The sequence below is a fragment of the Cervus elaphus genome, chromosome 15, assembly GCF_910594005.1.
Source record: "Cervus elaphus chromosome 15, mCerEla1.1, whole genome shotgun sequence".
NCBI classification, from domain to species: Eukaryota; Metazoa; Chordata; class Mammalia; order Artiodactyla; family Cervidae; genus Cervus; species Cervus elaphus.
In genome coordinates, this window is record NC_057829.1 from 67470830 (window position 1) to 67493066 (window position 22237).

The following is a 22237-nucleotide window of genomic DNA, read 5'->3' on the forward strand; positions in this document are numbered from 1 at the left end:
TCTCCCTACATACATTCCAAACTCCTAGCAGTAGTTACTCTTTTGGAGACAATTTTGAGGGCTTTTTTTGTTTGTTTGTTTTTCATAATTAGCATGTATGGATACTGACATTTTAATCTCCTGGCTGCAGTCACTGTCCACAGTGATTTTTGGAGCCCAAGAAAGTAAAATTTGTTTCTACTTCCACTTTCCCCCCTTCTATTTGAAATGCCCTTTAGGATTCCAGAAAATGGAGGCCTGGAATAATCCAGGAGAACTTCCTAGAGGAAACTGTGTTGTAGGGACTCTGTATGATCTCTAAACTCTCTACAGGCAGAGTTTAGAATACCTTGGAATACTCTGCCTCTTTTGAACTCCTCCAGGCTGGTTGCACTTGCCCCAAGCTGTTTGACTTGTGCATATTTGTCCATAACACACTTCATCTCTTCCGAGAGTGCCTGGTGCACAAGGACTGGCTGTAAGTTATCTCATACTTCTTTGCACTCCTCATGTCGCAAAGCTTCACCTTATTCACACTAGTAGTCACTGTACGAGAATCTGTTGAATGAATGATCGGGGGGAAAGAAAAGGTGGAGTGAGGACACTGAAGCCTGAACCTGCGGGGGACACACAGAGGGCCAGCAGGAGAGTGTCCACCTGGGGAAGAGTCGGGGAAGGGGGTGAGACTCAGGAAGAGGAAGCAAGGAGAAGGATGGGTGTAGGGGCTCCACTCCACGAGAGATCTTGACACCAGGCAACGGGCTTCTGTATCAGAGAAGATGGTAGAAAAATCATTGTGGGTGCTGGGGCAGGCGTCCTGGGAGAAGAAGATCTGAAAGTGATGCCCAGTTCTGTGGAAAGGAGGAGAGCAGGCATCACTGCCTTGAGCAAGTCCTGTTCCTTGTGGGAGTGGGAGGGAGGCCTGGATAGACCCTCAGTGCTCATCTCTGCAAGGAAAGGCCTGGGCTGGTAGGAAATTAAGACAACCCAGGAACCCATGGGTTCCTGGTCAAAGGATTCTTAACAGCACTCATCCACTCTTTCTCTGTGGACTGCGAGGCGTTCTGGAAGTGATAGGGAAGCCCGAGAAGCCTCTGGTGAGGGGTATTCAGCTGTTGGAGGGAAAAAAAAGGAGAGGGTTGGCTGTCCTGGGTCCCCTTGTGAGTCCGAGCACTCCCTCACAAGGCACCGGTGGTTTCCTGCTCACCTTGCTTCTTCTGGATCAGGATTTGAATGTGGACCTGAGGATAAGAGATCTAGGGGAGGGAGGGAGGGTGCTTGGCTACAAGGTGATGGCCTTCTTCTGGTGTAAGAAACCCCGACAACCTGACATCTCCTAAATTCAGGGTCTTGAAGCACAACTTGAGGACTCTCCACTTCTCCCTGCGCTCCCAACTACCTCAGTCGGAGGGAGCAACTGAGCACCAGCCCCCACCCCACCCCATGGTGCCAAGATCTCTGGGGGTTAGTTGCATAGAAGTTATCAATACCTATGGGAGAAAATCTCCCTCTCCTGGGGCTATAGAGCCAAGAGACTTTAAGTATAAAATGGTACAGACTCTCCCTTCTTCCCTGGGCACATGTCAAGCTCATGCAGATTTCCTTCCCAACAGTGCCTTAGGCATGCCTTTCTGCTCAACACATGTTTACTGAGTGCCTCACATGTGCCTGGCACTTTTCCAGCAATGACTGACACTAGCTTAAGGCTCCTTGGAGACAAGATGGTGTCTCATCTGTTCAGTGTCCGGCATGCCTGGCACATAGTAGGTACACTGGGTGGTCTGTGTTGAAGACATCTGCTCAAGGAGTTAGTAGTGCTTGAGAGGACCAGTTAAACCTCTATTTTGCCACCTCCATCCATGAATTGGGGATGACTCCAACTCAAGGACATTATATGAGCTCAAATGACAAAGTATAATGCCATTTTTTTTTAAGTTTAGGATAAATAAGGGAAAGAGGACCCAAAATAAAGATACAAACTGACTGATACCTGAAAATCTGATTTTTCAGAAACAGAGAACTGTAGGATGCTTAGAACCAAAGAATTTTCCAACTGGAAGGGAGCAGAGAGTTTACTTATTCCTTAATTTTACAGAGGCACAAACTGAGGCCAAGAGAAACTAAGCAAGCTGCCCAATGCCACACAGCGAGGGAGTCCTAGACCTCCCATCTTTGTCCTTCGCCACTCTTATAAGCCTATTCACATGCAAGGAGAGATCATTTAGAGCATTACAGATGCCTGCAGATCCAGAATGTTGCTCTCCCTTGACACTCCAAGTCTCCATTCACACAGGCATCACAGGCTCCTTAGAACCCCCTCTCCTGCCTATTCCAGGCAGGATGCTCCTTAAGGTCAGGGACCATGTGTGTCTCCAAAGTCCCTTTGTGCACATGCAAATCCTATCAGCTCCCACATGCAGAGCCCACCCTACCTTCTCTCATGTGTAATCTTCATAACCACCTCAGAGATGACAACATACATGAAAACAGTTAAATTACCATTCATTTGGCTACTAATCGAAAATTGCCCTATGACAGATCAGCCACTACTATATTGAACCCTTCTTTACATCTTTTACTTTTTTTTCAAACTTTGCTGTGCTTAGGTTGTGCATTCTACACTAGTAAGAAGCAGGTGAGGGTCTGAGAACCATGGACTTGGACTGTGGCACCGCCTTTTCCCTCCCTGCCCTGATGACAGCACCCCGGCCACCTGCCACATACATCCCCAACCCAGCAGACAGCCTTATACATGCCGGGCACTCAATGAATGCTTGTATTTTAAAATTGGATATTTGTCGATGCTGCTGATGAAAGTGATGCCTACGCACTGCAAAGAGTTGCCCATCCTGGGTTCTAATCCTACTCAACCACATCCCAATCTTGTGACTTTGAAGTCACTTCCCATCTCTGGGTTTCTGGTGGTATTCTGGTCCTGTGCGCGCTCTAGGTTGGTAGATAAAGTGAGGTCTTATGGGTCTATGACTCCAGGAGTTGGCGATGGACAGGGAGGCCTGGTGTGCTGCAGTCCATGGGGTTGCAAAGACTCAGACACGACTGAGCAACTGAACTGAACTGAACTGACCCAGAGATGTGCAAATTTTAGTGAGATTTGGAGCCCCCTCCTGGTCAAAGTGGTTTTAGCACCTTTAACTCAAAGCAGCTGGCCCTGCTCTGTATCCCTTTCTGTCCCTGGCTGACCTCTGGCAGGAACAGGCAGGTGGGCCTGGTACCAATAACCTGCCAGTTTACAGACTACAAGCAGTGCAGGGTGTATATGCATCTCTCTTTATTCTCCTTCTTCATTTCTCTCTCTCTTTCAAATCAGCCCTAATAAACAACTGTTTGGGGAGCGTCTTGAGAATGGTCCCGCCTGAATCTGGAGTAGACAGTGAGATCAACTTCTGCTTTCTCCTGAGGGGAGTAAATTACTGGCCAGACTTCTCCTCCCCTGGGTTGCTGGGGAATGGGACCAGAATGAGACACCAGAATTGCCCTGTCTGCTTAGCCCTATTGTTCACTAATTGCAGCCGTAATAACAGGCCCCTCCTGCTTGCCAAACCACACGAGGTGGTGGAAAGCACCTTTATTTGACTCCCAACACAGTAAGTTCATCAGCAAAATCTCAGCCAGCTTTTGTACAAGATGCCGTTGAGAGTCTCAGCCTCCTGTCTCAGCCTTGACTCTGAGGGTGAGGGTCCTTATGCAGCAGAATTATTTGATAGAACCAAATCAAGTTCCAGCCTTAGCAAATGACCATTGCCCTGGAATACCAGAGAGAAATCTGCTAACTTGCATATCCAAAGAAGCCAAGGACATAATTAGATTCACAATGGAAAAAAAAAAAAAAAAAAACTATTCTGTAACTCCAGACTACATCCATAAAACTGAAGAGACATCTGGTCCCCAAACTAGCACATGGTGCTTTAAGACCTTCAGAGATGAGGGTGTGAATGGTCGATCTCAACTATTCAGCATGTCTTCAAGTATATTCCTGCCTGGTAGGGACTTACCAGCATCCTCTTGGTATAAAAGATCAGTGTATATAGTTCCATTTTAACCAAAACCACCACAGATTTTCTATTTCAAAATCCCCTGGATTTTCCAGAAGCCAGCAAACCCTGACTTGTCCACTGGATGACAAAAAGAACAGGAAAGAAAAAATCCGTTGGGGAATTCAAAGGCAGTTTCTTAAAATAACCTGAAGCCACAAATAACCAAAATTATGAGTCTGGTTTTGGTTTGACCGCCTTTTTTTTTTCTTCCAGTTCTCTATTGAGAAATGTTAGAAATTACTGTTCTTTATCCTGTTTGAATCCACTTGCCTATTTCAGGTGAAAGATCCAAGACTCTTAGAAGTCAAGTCTGGCTTCGGTAATGTCCTGCTCTCTCTGTCTCATTCAGAAGGTATTCCCATAGTTGGTTCATTTCTTACCTGATACACTATGGCAGGTTGAGGAAGACCAAGCTGGCTGGGTTTTCCCACCTAGTTGAATCTGGCTGGGACTCTGACTGGCATCTACAAGGTGTTGCCCCAGGCAGATTACTCTGATCACTTTGATTAATCTTACTGCCACTTATATTAATTATCACTTATATTAATCTTAATATAAATAGCTCATGTTTCAGTTGAGTCTCTTTGGTTTACAAATACGAGTATTTGAACTGAGCCAGCTGAAAAAAAGGAGAAGGGGCTCTATTTCCAAGGTACGGTGTTATCTCATTATCCACGGACGTTTGGACTTAGAGCCAAACCAGGAAGTAGCAAATCTTTGAGAACATGATACTTTCCTCCATCTCTTATTTCTGCTTACCAGTCTATCAGTTTTATTCTTCTTGATCTGTAGACTGCTTTCCTCTGCTACTTTACCCACATAGCAGGAGTCCCCTACTGCCCAAATGTCTACCAGTCCCTTAATTTTAGACACTTGAGACTGGTTGCTTCTGTAGTCTAGCTCCCAGTACCCAAGAAAAACAATCTGATTGGCCCAGTTTGGGTCATATGTCCACCTCGTTCCAGTCAATTAGGGGGTGGAGTCATGTAGCATGAGGATGAATATCAGAGCTATCCCACTGGACTGGGAATTAATTCTAAGAAAGAGGGCTGGTGTGAGTGGCCCCCACACCCCAAAACACCCCTACTAAATTATTGTTTACTTTTTCAAGGACATTATTCATTTATTTATTCACTCAATGAATACTTAAGTTACCAATTATGTCACCCACTTTATTAGGAACTAGGGCTACACTTGGGGCAAACCAGACAAAGTCCCTGTCCTTAGGGAGTTTTACACTTTTGAGGAAGATAAACTTTGTTTTATGAATCATCCAAATAAATGTAAAATTATAATTGTGAGTAATGTTGTCAAGGTGGAGAAAACATATACTCAAGTATAAATGTTGGTCATCTCTTGGGGTAGCGATACAAAGTTTTAAAATTAATTTATTTAAACATTAAAAAATTCTAGAGTATACATTTCCTTTGGGAAAAAGATTGAGTTTTTAAATTTGCATTTTAAAAGGATCATGATGGTTCCCTGGTGAAGAGGGCTGCCTGGAGGATAAGCGGGGGCATTTGGTAGATCGGCAGGGGGATACAAGAGGTGATGACATTGACATATCCACACTACTATATATAAAATAGTTGGGCATCTCTGGTAGCTCAGCTGGGAAAGAATCCACCTGCAGTGCAGGAAACCTGGGTTCGATCCCTGGGTTGGGAAGATCCCCTGGAGGAAGGCATGGAAACCCACCCCAGTATTCTTTCCTGGAGAATCTCTGTGAACAGAGAAGCCTGCCAGGTTACAGTCCATGGGGTCGGAAAGAGTCGGACATGACGGAAGGACTAAGTGCAGCATAGCATATATAAAATAGATAACTCATAGGGGCCTACTGTACAGCACAAGGAACTCGATTCAATACTCTGTAATGATCTATATGGGAAAAGGCTCTTAAAAAGAGTGGATATAAAAAAAAAAAAAAAAAAGAGTGGATATGTATATGTATAACTGATTCACTTTTCTGTACAGCAGAAAGTAATGTAACATTGCAAATCAACTATATCCAATAAAAATGTTCTAAATCAACTATATCCAAATAAAATTTTTTTTAATTAAAAAAATTTCTTTTGAGTGTTGGCCTAATTAAAAAAAGAGAGAGATGACAACAGCTTAGACTAAGCTGACAATTCTGGGTGAAGTGAAGAGAACTTGAGAAGGTAGAGCATCCTCTGTCTGGTGATGCTGGTTAGGGATGAGGGAATTGGAGGTGCTGAGGACCATCAAAGATTCTCAGCCTGCATACCTCGGGGGGGATGATTATGCTATTTAGTATTCTGACTTTTTCTTAGCCTGCAATATATGGAAGCTGTTCTAGTCAAGGCCACAAGTTTCCTTCAGCTATAATAAAGATCATGATAATAATAACAGTAACAATAACAGCAATAATATCATCAATTGTTTATTAAGCTCCTATGTGTTGTGCCAGGCACTCTGCTGAGTAAGCACTGTGCTTGTGTATTCCATAAACGGGAATTTAATCACAAACAAGAATGCCCTCCTTTGTGGGGTTCCCAGTCAAGGTGAAAGAAACAATGAATTAGACAAGAAAAAAACCAAGGCTTTGGGCCTCTTCAACTCTAGTGTTTTTAAAAAATGTGTTCAGCATTTATTTAGTAAGGGCTGGAAGAAATAAATTTTCTATTAAATGTGCACTTCTCTCCCTGCATTGAAAGTAAGATATTTATTATATGCACTGAAAGCAGTATTTTCTAAGTTGTCTTTTATTTCGTGAGTTTTCATACCTGGATAATGTCACTTACATGCTTGCTATCAGTAAAAGTAACTTACGTGGATACAGCTTCAAACTCTTAAAAGATATTTTAAAAGTGTGTCTAATTTTAATGGAAATCAGATGTTTCCTATTTTTCTGGAGTTCTTATTTTCCCTTTAATTTGGGGGGGAAGAGGAGGAAGTTTCTTAATAGTTAACCTCTTTGGGAAGTATATTGAACGGTATGAAGTTACTTAAAACAAATCGTTCCTTCCAAGAAACCAGCACTAGGCCCAAACTGCTGCACGCTGACCTAGACCTTGCAGTCGGGGGTGACTACTGCTGCCTGAAGGGCTGTCTGATGGAAGGAGTCAAAGCCAGCCCAGCTCAGCCCACAAGGGCAAAGCCTCCTGCAGGAATACTCCACAGAGATGGGAGGCGTTAGAGAGGAGGGGTTTTGAATTTCCACTTGAGGATACTGTTTATTGTGGAAGGACCTGGACCATTTGTGCCAGGAGAGCCTTGGAAAATCCCAGTCTTCAGGCCAATTTGCCTACCATGCCTAATACAAGAGGGGTCACCACTGCTCAGATTTTTAGAAACAAAATGGAAAATTTTCCCTGATGGACAGTTAAGAAATCAAGTAGATAATGTCTAATGATTAATTCATGATACTACTGAAACATGAGGGGACTTCCCTGGTGGTCCAGTGGCTGGGACTCCATCCTCCCAATGCAGGGGGCCCGTGATTCGATCCCTGGTCGGGGAGCTGGACCCCACATGCTGCAACTAAGAGTTCACATGCTGCAACTAAGACCCGGGGCAGCCAAATAAATAAATAGAAACACGAGAATGCCAGCTCATAAGGACAGAAATGTTGGCCTGTTTTTTCACCATGATATACCCCCTGTGCTGAGAACAATGGCTGACACATGACAAGTTTTCCACTAACTGTTCGCTAAACCAATGGTAGCAAATATTTTCAATTTGGGGGGCCATATAATCTCTGTTGCAGCTACTCAACTCTGTCTAATATACCTATACCATGACCCTGCAATTTCATTCAAGAGAAATTTCACCCAAGAGAAATCTGTACATATGTCCACCAAAAAAATATGAAAGCATTTATAGCAGCACTAATCATAATAACTGAAAGCCACTTTAACGTCCACCAATGCTGAGTGGGTCAGTAGAGGTGTTATGTTCATACAATAGAATACTATACACCAGTGACAAAAGACAAACAACAGCTTCAGACAGCAAACTGGTTGAAGCTCACAGACACATGTTGAGCAGATAGAGGCAGATGCAAAGGACATATGCATACTGTATGATTTCATTTACATGATGCTCAAAATAGCCCAAGTTAACCTGTAGTGCTAGAGGCCATATAAATGGTTGCCTCTGAGAAGTATGAGCTGAGACGGGCACAGAGGACTATGCTGGAAATGGTCTTTGACCTGATCCATATGGAAGTTTTGGCTATGCCCTAGCATTGTACACTTGAGTGTATATATTTTACAACTAGCTATGTGGATTGTTTATGTCCCCACAAAGTTCAAATATTCATTTAAATAAAAGAAGGATTTAGCTAGTAACAGATTGTCTTGATCCAGATAGAGAGTAGTTTCTGACAGTAATTTCTTTTCTCACTTGAAATGGTCATACCAGCATCTTGCTCTGGCCTGGAAAGTACAAAAGTAAATTCTGGATCTCACTGCCCGTATTATTATAATAACTCAGAAATGTCTGAAAAGTTTTCAATTCGAAGATAGCACCTCAGCATCACTGAGATGCTATATATAAAATGCATTTTAAGATTCTCTTCTTGGAGTTTTCCCTGGTGGCTCAGGGCTAAAGAGTCCGCCTGCTAATGCAGGAGACACAGGTTTGATCCCTCGTCTGGGATGATCCAACATGCCACAGAGCCACTAAGCCCATGTGCCACGACTATTGAGCCTGTGCCCTAGAGCCCGGGAACCGCAACTGCTGAGCCCACATGCCGCAGCTACTGAACCCTCATGCCCTGGAGCCCATGTTCTACAACAAGAGAAGCCACTGCAATGAGAAGCCCACGCATTGCAGCTGGAGAGTAGCCCCTGCTTGCTGCAACTAGAGAAAAGCCTGTGCAGCAAAAAAGACCCAGTACAGCCAAAAATAACTAACTAAATAAATAAAAATTATTTCTTAAAAAAGATTCTGTCTTCTTGATGATGGCTTATGCTTGATGTATGGATCATATAATGACAGCTTAACCCTGGGTGTCCTGGAACCAATCCCCCAAGCAATCTGAGGAACAACGGTATTTACTCTGTGAATAAGGTAGACCAGAGCTTTGCCCTCAGGGAACTTGCATTTCTATTGCGATTTGTGCAATTGCAAACTTCTCTCTGGGCAGAATGATCTGCAGTGCTTCCGCTCTTCCCCAGTAGCTTGTTCTTTTTGTGTTCTTATTGCCTGATTACTAATAGGTCTTATTAATAACAGCTCAAGGTTTCCTAAGCTTTTCCTTAATAGTATGTTCTTCTCAAGACCTCATGTGCAATGTGTTGTTTATCTGTGGCACTGTACGTTCATTTTCATCACCAGACTTTTTTGCATATGTTTTTATGAAAACATTAAGCTGTTCATTTTCCATGGAATGAATTGGAAAGCTTTGTTTTCATGCTCCACTGTATTTAGTCTCAAAATGGCATTGTTGCTTGGCAAGGTCTGTAAAAATCAGGTGCAAAGTTTACTACACAAAACATATTTAGGACTTGGGTAATTTTTATTGCCATAAAAGGTGACTTTTCCAAACAACTAAATATCATTATTCTCTGTTGCCTTTGAGTGGCTTTTTTTTTTTGGCATGAGCATTTTTGACAGCTTTGTGGCTTTTCCCTTTATAAGCCCCTGCCTCCTCTACTCTGGAATATTCTTTCAGTTTTACCTGAATCAGTTTCTCCTGAATTGTAATTCCTAAGACCCCAAATAAACTTGTTTCATGTTTTGCGGCCTTCTTGGTCAACACAGTCAGAGATGTAGTCTTTACTCTGAGAGTGTGGCCCTTCCATGGTTTCAACTGAAAGCTTGAGTTGTTTGCCAAAGCCCCATAACTTTGTAAGAAACCATCACCCCTGGAATGGGCAGTGGTTGAAGTCTCTGCTCCATCTCTTTCAGTCATCAACTGTTGTTTTCCCCTGGATTCCTTTGAGTCTCACTTGGACATGTACAATTCAAGAGTCAGTCAAGGATTTGAGAAGAGTTTATACACATTTCGGGACTTCCTACGCTGTGACTCTCCTTTTCAGAATTTTCACATCAATTTCCAGTCACTCTATTTGCAAACTCCTTCTCAGAATCATCAGGCCACTAAGCCTGTGACTTTAGTCTTTCAATGACCTCTACCCTGTGTGAGCTGATTGTGGTTCTCTTAGTGTGGTCCTTCAACCAGTAATTAGCATCACATAGGGAATGGATAAAATGCAAAATTTAGGGCGGCAACCCAGACCTAGTGAATTAGAAACTCAAGGTGGAGTCTAGCAATCTATATTTTAACAAGTTTTAGTTTGAGACTGACTGCCTTAGTGGTGAAGCTATACAAATGTGGGTCTCACCCAGAGTGGTTCCCATCCTTTACTGTCTGGATGCTCTCCAGTGCCATCAAATACGAGTTTTTTTTTTTTTTTGTGCAGGGGGGAGGGGTCCAGAATTTTGTAATATTATTTGTAGAAGGAATCAGCCTTAAACAAGCTACTTTATCAGATGGGAATTTGGGCATTCACTTTGTAGTATATATTCCATACTGTATACTGCTTGATCCCCCCACTTCTAAGCACATATATCTTTATAATTCAAAAAATAAATTTAAATTCTTTTGAGATTTGAATAAAATGTTTGTGAAACCCTGGAAGTACCTTATAGTTTTATGGAACACGGCTTGAAAACCTCTAGTTAAAATGGTGCTGATTGACAGTATGGGTCAGGATTAGCCTCAACCATGCATAGGAGAATCTCCATAGCAACTGTCACCATAGCACCAGGCCTATGACAGAGGTGATAAATGAGCTTGTACAGAGTGGGGAAGAATGTAGTGTGGTATTTTCTGGTCTCCCCTCCAGAAAATCCCAAAGATATGCCTGTACCTTTGTTGCAGGAAGGGGGACCCCTTCCAGGGCCCGAAACTGGGCTCTTGTCTAACACTCAGAAATGAACTGTCCGAGACACATGTGCTGACAAAGCAAGAGATTTTATTGGGAAAGGGCACCCGGGTGGAGAGCAGGAGGGTGAGGGAACCCAGGAGAACAGCTCTGCCAGGTGGCTCGCAGTCTTGGGTTTTATGGTGATGGGATTAGTTTCCGGGTTGTTCTTAGCCAATCATTCTGACTCAGAGTCCTTCCTGGTGGTGCACGCCTTGTTCAGCCAAGATGGATGCCAGAAAGAAGGATTCTGGGAGGTGGTTGGACATGTGGTGTCTCCTTTTGATCTTTCCCGAACTCTTCCAGTTGGTGGAGGCTTATTAGTTCTGTGTTCCTTACCAGGACCTCCTGTCGTAAAACAATTTATGAAAATGGTTACTATGGTGCCTGGCTAGGGTGGGCGGTTTCAGTCAGTGTGCTTCCCCTAACACCTTGATAGAGAAACCCTGCAGGTAATGACCAGGTGAAATGACCTGACATTCTCCAAAGTGCAAAGAGTCTCTGCTCCTCAGTGAGAGGAGGACTCAGTGAGACTCCTCAGTTAATTCTCAAGAGAGAATTAACCCCTTATAACTTCAAGAAGAGAGAATACCTTCACAATACTGTCATCCTACCAGACCTGTAGAATAGAGAGAAAGTTCATCTAAAAACTCACTCCGGCTTCTCCCCCTTTCCCTGCCTCCACTTCCAGACAGACCCACTGGTGTTTTATCCCTTGGGGAGCAGGCCCTGGGCAGTACTTTTCCAACTTGAATGTGCGCTGGGGATCTTTTTCAAATGTAAATACTGATTTAGTAGGTGTTATAGGCTGAACTGCATCTCCTCCAATTTCATATGCTGAGATCCTAACCCCAGTACCTCCAATGTGACTGTATTTGGAGATACGGTCTTTAAAGAAGTGATTAAAGTGAAATGTGGTCACTGAAGTGGTCGCTGATCTAATATGACTTGTAAGAAGACAGGACAGAGACACAGAGGAAAGACCATGTGAAGATACCTGGAGATGCCGAAGAGAGAGACTGTAGAAAAAACTGACCCTGCTGACACCTTGATCTTGGACTTCAAGCCTCCAGAACTGTGCATTGTTTAAGCCGCCCAGTTTACTTTGTTAGTGCCCAGTGGGACTTTGCTGTGGCAACCCTAGCAGACTAATGTAGTAGGTCTGGGGAGGCAACTGAGATTTTACATTTCTAACATGTTCCCAGATGATGCTGATGCTGCTGGTCCAAGGACCAGACTTTGAGTAACAAAGATCTGAAGAATCAGGTTCCTTTTTGCTTGATGGCATGCATGGTCAGCAGCTTCCCAAATCACCTTGCACATTGGAGAGGAGGATACTTTTTCTCCACCTCTGCTTTCTTTAGGATGGCTAAGGCAATTGTTCTCAGCCTTCTTATGTTTGCAGCACTTTAAAAATATAGAGTGGCACCTTTTGGGGGATGAGTCACAGGTTAGGTTATGTAAATGAATGAAGTGGGCCGGATACAACATAGGACCTGAGGATGCAGTAAGTAAATGGGGAGCTCACTGCCAGTGGGCAGATCTACACTGTCTCCAGTCAGAATCTGAGCTTGGTGTAGTCAGATTTTCCAAAATTTCAAGAGAAGATAGAAATTAGGATTTTTACATTAAATCTCCAGAGTTTTTAAATGTTGGCAACTCCGTCAATTTCTTTTCAAAACGTGAGGCAAAGGAGCCCCTGAGGTCCTGGACAAGTTATTGATTTGTATCTTATTTTGGAAGTATACATATGTAAGGGCTTCCTAAGTGGCGCTAGTGGTAAAGAACCCAAGTGCCAATGTAGGAGATATAAGAGATGCAGGTTCGATTCCTGGTTCAGGAAGATTCCCTGGAGAAGGACATGGCAATCCACTCCAGTACTCTTGTCCAGAGAATCCCATGGACAGAGGAGCCTGGTGGGCTACAGTCCATGGTGTTGCAAAGAGTTGGACATGACTGAAGCAACTTAGCATGTATACATATGTAAAAATTCATCAAACTGTAGGATTAAGATTTGCACAGTTTACTGCTTTTAAGTTATGCCACAATAAAATACCTGCATCAGGGTGATGCACATCAGCTTCAAGGTAGTCATTATCTGTGGGAATGGAGGCAAAGCAGGAATGAAGTTGGCTTTATCTGTATCACCAATGTTATGTTTCTCTCAAGAGGAGAACTGAAGCACAGATGGGAAAAGAATAACAGCTGTCTCATCTCAGTGGTATCTGGATTTTCTGCTTCATTATTTTCTGTTTGGACTATTTCACCATTAAGCATCTAAATATTAAAAAACAAACAAACCCTGAGAATACCAATACTGCATGGGCTAACCCAAACCCCTTGGAGGTTACTGAACCATATTCTCTTGGTCTTCCTCTGGGACCATATTGTTGTTTAGGTAGGAATGTTCTCTGCCTTGTCCCAGATCTTCTGCATGCTTCAGTAAACACCTGCTCCCTCCCTGCCATGGGTGTGACATGATGTCACTCCACCCACTCAACCCATATAACCTCCATCATCAGAAGTGGTGTTCTCAGTGCAGGCTCAGCTGGAGCAAAAATAGAATATAAACATCAACCTAAACTTGAAGACATTGTGTTGAGTTCCCAGTTCTGGGAACAGGGAAGCCTGTTCTCTGATCCTGAAAGCAGTACAGCCTAGTGGTTAAGCTCACTGGGTAGAAACCTGGCTCTTCCACTTAGTAGGTAGTTACATATCCTTGGGCAAGGTAGTCAGTCTTGGCCTCAATTTCCTCATCTGTAAGGTGGGAATGATAATATAATAGTATATACCTATTTAGGTTTATGTTAAGATTTAAGTTGGCTGGGTGACTGGTGCATAACTGTTCAATAAAAGTTAACTCTCATAACTGTTAGTATTATTAAGTACTTCCACTTTACTTTAAACATCTTTGATACATCATGGACTAAGTCTGAGGTGAGGCCACGATGTTAATAAGTGGTTATCTGACCACTGAGTCCCAAAGGGAAAATATTTTCTACTCTGCTTCAAGTAGCAAATATGCTCAAGCTTTGTCATGCATAGGAAAGGAGAATCACAGAGGCTCCAGGCTGGTTCATTTACTGCTTGCCTCCAGCCTCAGGGCTGGGGCACCTGCCCCTCCCCGTGGATGGTGGTGTTGCCAGGGCAACAGGGCTTGTTGATGCACCGGGTTGCTGTTTGGGGCTGGTTGCTCAAGGTAATCCTCCCAGAAACAGCATCCTGCTGGCAGCTCAGTGACCCAAAAAAGGGCTTCAGCAGTGATTAATATTGCTGCAAAGGATGCACACAGATCCAAGAAAATGCATTCCCTAAAGGGATACGATTTCAAGGACTTCTCAGCTGGTGCTTCTTTGCCTTCTTCAACCACAAGCATTAAGCTTCTGTTTGAAATTCTAGTTCTCCCAGGTGGCATTTTCCAGAGGGGCCGTTTTCTCTGGTAACTCACAGAGACTCTGACTACCTGGAATGGGGTGGGGAGGAGCTAATTAACTGCCTGTGAGAGTGTATTTCCTGTGAGGGCCTTTCCTTGTACTTCAGGAGCCACACTCTTTAAGCATTTCTGCTGAATCCAGTTGAGAAGGCCCACAGATCCATATGGTCAGAGAGTCGGACACGATTGAAGTGACTTAACATTCACACACACACAGATCTCCTGGCCCTCTTGCCCTTCCATTAGCCTGAGACTCCTATGGCCATCACCATGGTCTGTCCTCCAGAACCTGGGCGTTACTCTGGCCTTTCCCACCCTCCTTTCCTGAATCAATTATCCACCTTGGGTCTGTTGCATTTAGGTCTCTGACATCCATCTGCTCGTCACCATCCCCTTTCAGGCCCTTACTACCCTTCCCTGGATCACTGTAGCCATGTCTCTCTGGTCTTAACCTCCCCCTGAGCAATGCTCCTCCACCCTGCTGCCAAAATAATCTTTCCAAAATGTAAAATCTGATGCCGGCTTTTAGCTTAAAATCTTTGATGCTGCCCTTCTCCCCACCTACACACTGTTTCCAGAGTAAATGTTCCCAGTACTGTTAGAATTGTTAAGAAAAATCCAGAAAGCTGGACTTTGGTGAGGATTTTCCCCATCCCTTTTTTATTTGTAGAGTTATAGCATTTTATACAACAAAAAATGACAAAACATTGCAATAAGTCTTCCACCCACTTCAGCCCCCAATTCCGTATCTGAGGAAGACACCCCTGATACAGTTTCTTCTGTGGTTTTTCAAACACATACACACTTTTTTTTTTCTTTTTTAAATACAGATGATAGCCAATTTTTTTTTTTTTATGTTGGTTTAATATTTTTTACCAACAGGAATCCATGGGGTCACAAAGAGTCAGATACGACTGAGCAACTGAACCGAACTGAGTATTTTTAAACTCTGAGGGTCAAACAAGACCATATGTATCCATGGGTTGTAAGTCATATAGACATGTGCTTATGATCCATTTTACTTCAAGTGCCCTGGAGACAGGGTTGGAGCTTTGCCTTGACATCCCCCTCTACATCATGGCATGATGCCTAGCATATAGTTGACATTCAATAAGTACAATGCACTGGCCATCCACTGAAACATTTATTAAGCACCCTTCTGTCCCTACTGCTGGGTCTGTCACAGAATTCCAAGTGAACTGTGATGTGGGCAACCTCTGAGGGAATACATGGGAACAGTCAAGTCCAAGACCTCAGCTGGCTATAGGTTCAGAACCTGTCCACCTCCTATTTTTCCTGGTTACCTGGGTCCACAACAGATGGGCAGAAATGGCAGATGTCTCCTGACCTGGCCCTCAGGCTTGCCCCAGTGGAGTGAGGGCTTGTGCCCAGCCCAGCCCTCCACGGAGTGCTGACACCACCATTCCCAAGCTGGCTCTTGTTCCCAGGAGTGGCGTGTCTATTTCTTGCCTTCCACCAGGTCAAGGCAAGCTGGGACTGGAAGGAAACCACACAGGCCGCTTGCTGACTCTTCCTGAGGCACTGGGCTGGGCTGGGCTGGGCTGGGCTGGGCTGGCTGCTCGATGAGTCAGGCCTTTTCAAGCTTCTTCATGTTGGGAGAAGACTCGCTGCTCAGGTGGTTTGGGGTCTTCTCCTAGGCTAGATCCTCTCTGATCACTTGCCTGTAGTCCAGGTCACGTCTAGCTGGTCACCATACATGATGGTTGCAGGACAGGGTGACATTTACAGTTCATGATAAGGTCGACCCCACTGATGATACATAACAAACTCATGATATGGCCCTCCCCATCTCCTGAGGCTGCGATTTCCAATTGTTTCCACAGTGACGCAGGACAAATGGTTTTCGTATGCAGGGTGCTCCTGCTGGAGTATTTGGGTTGGCCAAAAAGTTTGGGTTTTGCCATAACAGCTTACAGAAAATCCTAAATGAACTTTTTGGCCAACTCAATATTTTTTTTTTTCCCTCCACTCAACAAACCATTCTGGAATGCAAAGGTGGGTGGGGTGGGAATGTGATCTTGTTCTAAAATTCACCTTGACTTGATTCTAACTGCACTGCAGTATGACTCTTACTCCTAAAACTCAGGGTGAGGGGGGCGACACATCATATGCCTTTTTTTTCTTTATTTCAAGTTAGCTGAGGCTTGGGAGCCCTCATTCTCTAGGCTGGAAAGAAAATAATATTGGTGGTAATGGGGTGGGGCAGGCTCTCCCCTTCTCTTGGGATGCGTGAAAATCCATCACATAGGAGGGTACATGGTGCCTGGAAAATGGGTGCTGTGTCTACTTTTCTGAGACCAAGTCTTCTGGTGATGTCCCCAGGGTGTTCCTTTAGAGGATGCTTACAGAAGCTTCCTTTCCAAGCTTGGGAATCTTGGCTGAGGCTGGGGATCTTAAGCCAATGCTTAAGTCTGCAAGAGACACTGCAAAACCTCCCCACAGAAGTCCTGCCAAACTGCCACCTGCCGCAGGCACCCTGGGCAGCACATTCTGGTCTGCCAGGCCTGGAGCCCACTCATCTCCAGTCCCTCCCAGGCTCCAGGCTTCCAGAAAACATAAGCCAGCTTGTCTGCACAAACAAACAACTTCTGGTTTCGGCCTCCAAACCAAACCTCCTGGAGGCAAGGGTGGCTTCTTGCTTGGAAGAAGAAACAGAAGACAGGAAATACAAATCCCATGCTAACAGCTCAATATATTATTCTGCCACCAAATTTATATTAGAATAATCATTCACAAATTTCAGTACATCAGAAAACTTTGTACTTCTCACAGGTTACTTGTGCCACGTATCACCACTCATGTGACACCGCTGTTGCTCTGCTCTAAAGTAAAGCTAAAAAAACCAAAAAACAAAAACAGAAGCATTTTCTGTCTTCACCCCTGCTTTCTTTCCTCCATTCACTGTCTGTCTTCAGAACAAAACTAAGAAGACTTCTCCCTGAGGATGCAATTTCCAGCCAAGAAGATTATCAAATGGGTGTTGCCCAGTGCCCCATGAACTGTATCAAACCTGGTCAATGATGAAAATGCAAGCATCACCTTATTATGATAATTAGGCTATGTTGATTAAAGTGGAAGCAGCATTAAGGCCATTTCTATTACTAAACCTATCTTCTCCACTTAATTAGCACTTTCTTAAAAACGTCTTTAGTTTCTTAGTTTATCTGACTGGGGACAGAGTCACTGAACCAGAGTTGAATGGCGTCTGGTTTATGAGAGGTCTGAGTCTATAACATGGTGATTGGTTTTTTAAAAGATTGCTGCCTTCATGTATTATATAACATTTGGGCAGGCATGTGTCCAAGCACTTGAAGTAGCAAATGGGGAGCATTGAGGTTTGAGTTCTTCAGGATGTTTATTCCAGCTGTGTATTAACTAGGACCTCAGCGTCCGGCCTTGGACTGTTTCTGTAGCTGATACGATGGGCCTCCCTCAGCCTCTGCTGGGAGTAATGGCCAGTGTCCAGGGCAGAGCTACATTTGTCCAGAGGTTGCCTGGAATGAACTGATGCTAGATGCCACTCATATCTAAAGAAGTAGAAATGCAAGCAAAACCTACAAGTTGTTTTTACCAATCAGATAGACAGTGATTAAAACTACTGATTATACATACACTGTCAGTTGTGTCTGACTCTTTGTGACCCCATGGACTGTAGCCTGCTAGGCTCTTTTGTCCATAGGATTTCCCAGGCAAGAATATTGGAGTGGGTTGCCATTTCCTTCTTCAAATATGTACAAAGTGTTGGTGAGCTTGTAAGCAAAGAGCAGGCTCATAAATAAGAGAACATAGGACTTCCCTGGTGGTCGATGGGCTAAGACTCCACACTCCCAATGCGTGGGGCCCAGATATGATCCTTGGTCAGGGAACTAGATCCTACATACTGCAATGAAGAGTCACGTGACACAACTAAAGATACCGCATGCCGCAACTAAGACTCAGCACAGCCAAATAAATAATAAAAATTTTAAAAATAAGTATTTTTTTTTAAAGAGAAGAGATTAACAGATCAACCTTTCCAATGAACATTTTGAATTTTTAAATGTTCAAGACCTTTCTCCTGGTGGTTGTGTTAATAAAGAGTTACCATACAGGGACTTCCCTGGTGGTTCAGTGGTTAAGAATCTGCCTTGCAATGCCAGGGATGCTGTTTAGGGAACTAAAATCCCACATTCTGTGGAGCAAGTAAGCCCCTGCACCACAACTAGAGAGTCTGTGCCCGTAGTGAAGATCCCGCGTGCTGCAACTAAGACCCGGCACGGCAGTCAAATACATAAAAACAAAACAAAATAAAACTTACCTTACAAATATATGCAAACGTATGCCAAAGAAAAGGAAAATGTACAAGGATGTTTCCTGCATGACTGGTTACAATAGGAACAAACTGGTGACCAATTAAACGTCTTTCATTAGAGGGTCTGGTTAAAAACCCTAAGGGATACATAAAAATGTTAAACATACAAAGGAATTATCTGACCATTTAAAAGAATGTAGACAATCTTGCATGCCGAAGTGGGGGGAAAAAAAGCCACCTAAATTTTAAGATATATTATTAAACAAAAAAGCAAGGTGCATTTAATATGCTGACATGTATTTTGGGCAAAACATTGTTATTTTTCTAAGTATACATATAATCTAAAAAAAAAAAAGTACCTGGGAAGTGATACACCAGTTTTTCTCCTTTCTTTGTACTTTCTGATATTAAAAAAATTTTTTTAAAGAATAAGGCTGTGACAGGGACTTCTCTGGTGGTCCAATGGCCAGGACGCCATGCTCCCAGTGCAGGGGCCTGGTTCAATCCTGGGCAGGGACCTAGATCTCACATACTGCAACTAAGATCTGGCATGCTGCCACTAAGACCCAGTGCAGCCAAATAAATAGGTTGAAAAAAAGAATGAGGCTGTATGTGTGTAAAACCTGAAAGATTATCTGTGAGTGATTATATTTCCCCAGTGTGGCCAAAGCAATATTCCCAGTTCTACATGCACTTCTCAGACAGTTCAGTCGCTCAGTCATGTCTGACTCTTTGTAACCCCATGGAGTGCAGCATGCCAGGCTTCCCTTTCAATCACCAACTCCCAGAGCTTACTCAAATTCATGTCCATTGAGTCGGTGATGCCATCCAACCATCTCATCCTTTGTTGTCCCCTCTTCCTCCCACCTTCAATCTTTCCCAGCATCAGGGTCTTTTCCAATGAGTCAGTTCTTCGCATCAGGTGGCCAAAGTATTGGAGTTTCAGCTTCAGTCCTTCCAATGAACATTCAGGACTGATTTCCTTTAGGATGGACTGGTTGGACCTCCTTGCAGATCTACATGCACTTCTAGAGCCTTGTTATTCCCCATCAGGGGCAGTTTATTCCTTCCTTCTGAAATCTGGGCGGCTCTGTGACAGCCCTGACAATCAGAATGCCACGTAAGTGACACTGCGGCTCCTGGGCCTCTGCACAGAACGGCCGTGCAGCTTCCATGGGGGGTGTGCTCTTCCTTGGGGTGCCTACCCTGGAACCCGGCTGCCATGCTGTGAGGAATCCCAACCTAACTCACAGTTCATTGAGTACCTTCAGAGTTGTGCAAACACCATCACTACTTAATTCCAGAAAACTTCTGTCACCCCCAAAAGAAACCCTGTGCCACCAACTCTCCTCCTGCCCTGACTAATCCATTTTTTGTCTTCATGGATTTGCCTATTTAGGACATTTCCTATAAATGGAATCATACAATATGTGGCCTCTTGCTTCTGACATCTTTCACTTAGCACAATGTTTTCAAGGTTCAACTATACGGTAATATGTATCAGTACTCTATTCCTTTTTGTGGCTGATTAATATTCCATTATATGAATGTATCACATCTATTTATCCTCTTATTAGTAGTTGGTCATTTGGGTGGTTTCCACTTCCTGGTTATTAGGAATAATAGTGCTGAGAACATTTGTGTACATTTTTTTGTATGGAAGTATGTTTCCAAATCTCTTACATTTAAGTGCTATAAAATCACCTATTGATATTAAATGATATATAATACATAAAAATGATACAAAATACATAAAAATTAAGTGATACTGAATAACAAATGATACATAATTTAAGTAATCATTCATTAGAGCAGCTTTCCTAAGAGCAGCAAACCTGTTCCCTCATAGTAATTCAGACATAATATGATTCATTGGGTAGACCAAAAGTCACAAGATGGCACTATTTCAAGCCCAGGTTTTTCACTAACTTACACAAAGATTTCACCACATCAGTCTGAATTAATGAGACACCACTTTGCTGTCCCTGTTTTAAAAAAACAAAACAAAAATACCAGGGCTATTCTTTGGTCTTCAAAATTCCTCTTTTGATGTTACAAAGTGAAATCTATCATTTAAATTTGACATACAGGGAGAGGCTGGAGTCTCTTCAGGAATTTGGGATTTGACTTAGAATTCCTATGAACATGGAAAACCTGGGACTGACCTGTTTGGGTTTACCTAATAAAAGTTCAATAAAAATAGGCCATTTAAAAAAAAATTCTGGATTAAGTAAAAACTCACTTATGTGGGAGTTTGGGATCACATTTAGAGCCTCTACCAGTAAGAGACTGTTATGCAAATAAAAACTCTGTAGCAAGGTTCTTCATCCACCGACATGATTTCCCTTCAGGTTGGTCTACTGCTCTCCCAGCGCCTGCTGCCAGCTTCTTCAGCAAGCTCCATCACCGTCTTCCTGAGTTTGCCTGTATGCTTCATGTAAATCTAGTAAGGAAACAATGAGATGCTTTTTTCCGGCAGTTGCTCTAGAGGCCACTTGTGGAGAAGAGATGGCACTAATAAAAAAGTGCGGATGTTTTCTCCAGTGGAAAATTACAAGTTTGCTTGGTTTTAATCCTTGGCAGTAAGTTTTAGGTTCCTCTTTACTGAACAGACTTCTTTCTGCTTGGCTTTTTCCCGGCCAGTGTCCTGGCACACTATCAGAGGGGGAAATAATTAGAAAGAAGTGTCTTACAGGGATGAGAAGCACTGGGAGCTTACCAGATGGGGATAATCATGAGCCTTCAAACAAATCCTTGACCAGACAGAGCACTGTGTGTCTTCTCGCCTACGTTAACTATAGGCAGTGTTCATGGCTCCTGAAATGTGAGCATGGAAAGAACAGGAGGATGTCTGCTCAGTTTCCCTCCTTCTCAGGGGGACCCCTCGGTTGCTCTTCGGTTCATAAGCAGTGACCGAACTGTAGCCCCAGGGAGTTTTCTAAGAGCCGCCCTCATCTTACTATGGAGGGAAGAGTCTCATTGCATTCTTGGTTCACTTATGATTTAGGTTATGTGAGTGTGGGGTGGGGAGCGAGAGACAGCTTTGTTATTTCTGTATAATGACACTTGGAACTCTCCTAGTGGTCCAGTGGTTAAGACTCTGCTCTTCCAACACAGGAGGCACGGGTTCGATCCCTGGTTGGGGAATTAAGATCCTGCATGTTGCTTGGTGTGCCAAAAAAAAATTTTTTTTAAATCAAAAAGATGTTTATGAGACAGTTGGGGAAGTGTATAGCGACATTTACTAATTATAACACTACTCGAGTATAGATATGTAGTTAAAAAGCATCTGACATCTCACCTTTCAGAGTTAACAAGTATGTCACTTTGGGGAGCATTTCTAACAATCTGCTGTGCATAATTATTCATCAGAATTTCTCAAATAAACTTGTGAGCATTTGTGTTGTGCTTGTTCAGAATCTGACCCTGAGACAAGAATCCAAAAGGAAGCAGTTCATTTGGGAGCTGCAGCAAACAGTATTGGAGAGGGGTAAAGTAAGACAGGGTAAGGTAGCCAACTGAGGGTGATTATCAAGTTAGCTGCTGCTGTGGGTGGATGGAG

The 22237-nt window shown here is 43.4% G+C and overlaps 1 protein-coding gene across 7 annotated transcripts in view; it reads right to left on the reverse strand.

Moving 5' to 3' along the window:
• Nucleotides 1-11239: 11239 nt before the first annotated feature.
• The window catches only part of STN1 (STN1 subunit of CST complex), a 50151-nt gene continuing 39153 nt past the window's right edge, over nt 11240-22237 (reverse strand). Inside the window, exons 10-11 of one of the 7 annotated variants that reach the window (XR_006345382.1) lie at nt 18682-18812; nt 13014-13028 (exon numbers count right to left, since the gene is read on the reverse strand). Coding sequence is in view for 5 of the 7 variants with exons in the window: in XM_043925994.1 (XP_043781929.1) it covers nt 18628-18812 (185 nt within the window). In the remaining 2 variants the exon portion in view is untranslated. Of the gene's footprint in view, nt 11279-13009; nt 13029-13079; nt 13208-14990; nt 18813-22237 lie in introns of those variants that run through there. The other 6 variants (XM_043925997.1, XR_006345381.1, XM_043926000.1 and 3 more) reach the window with 6 other exon arrangements.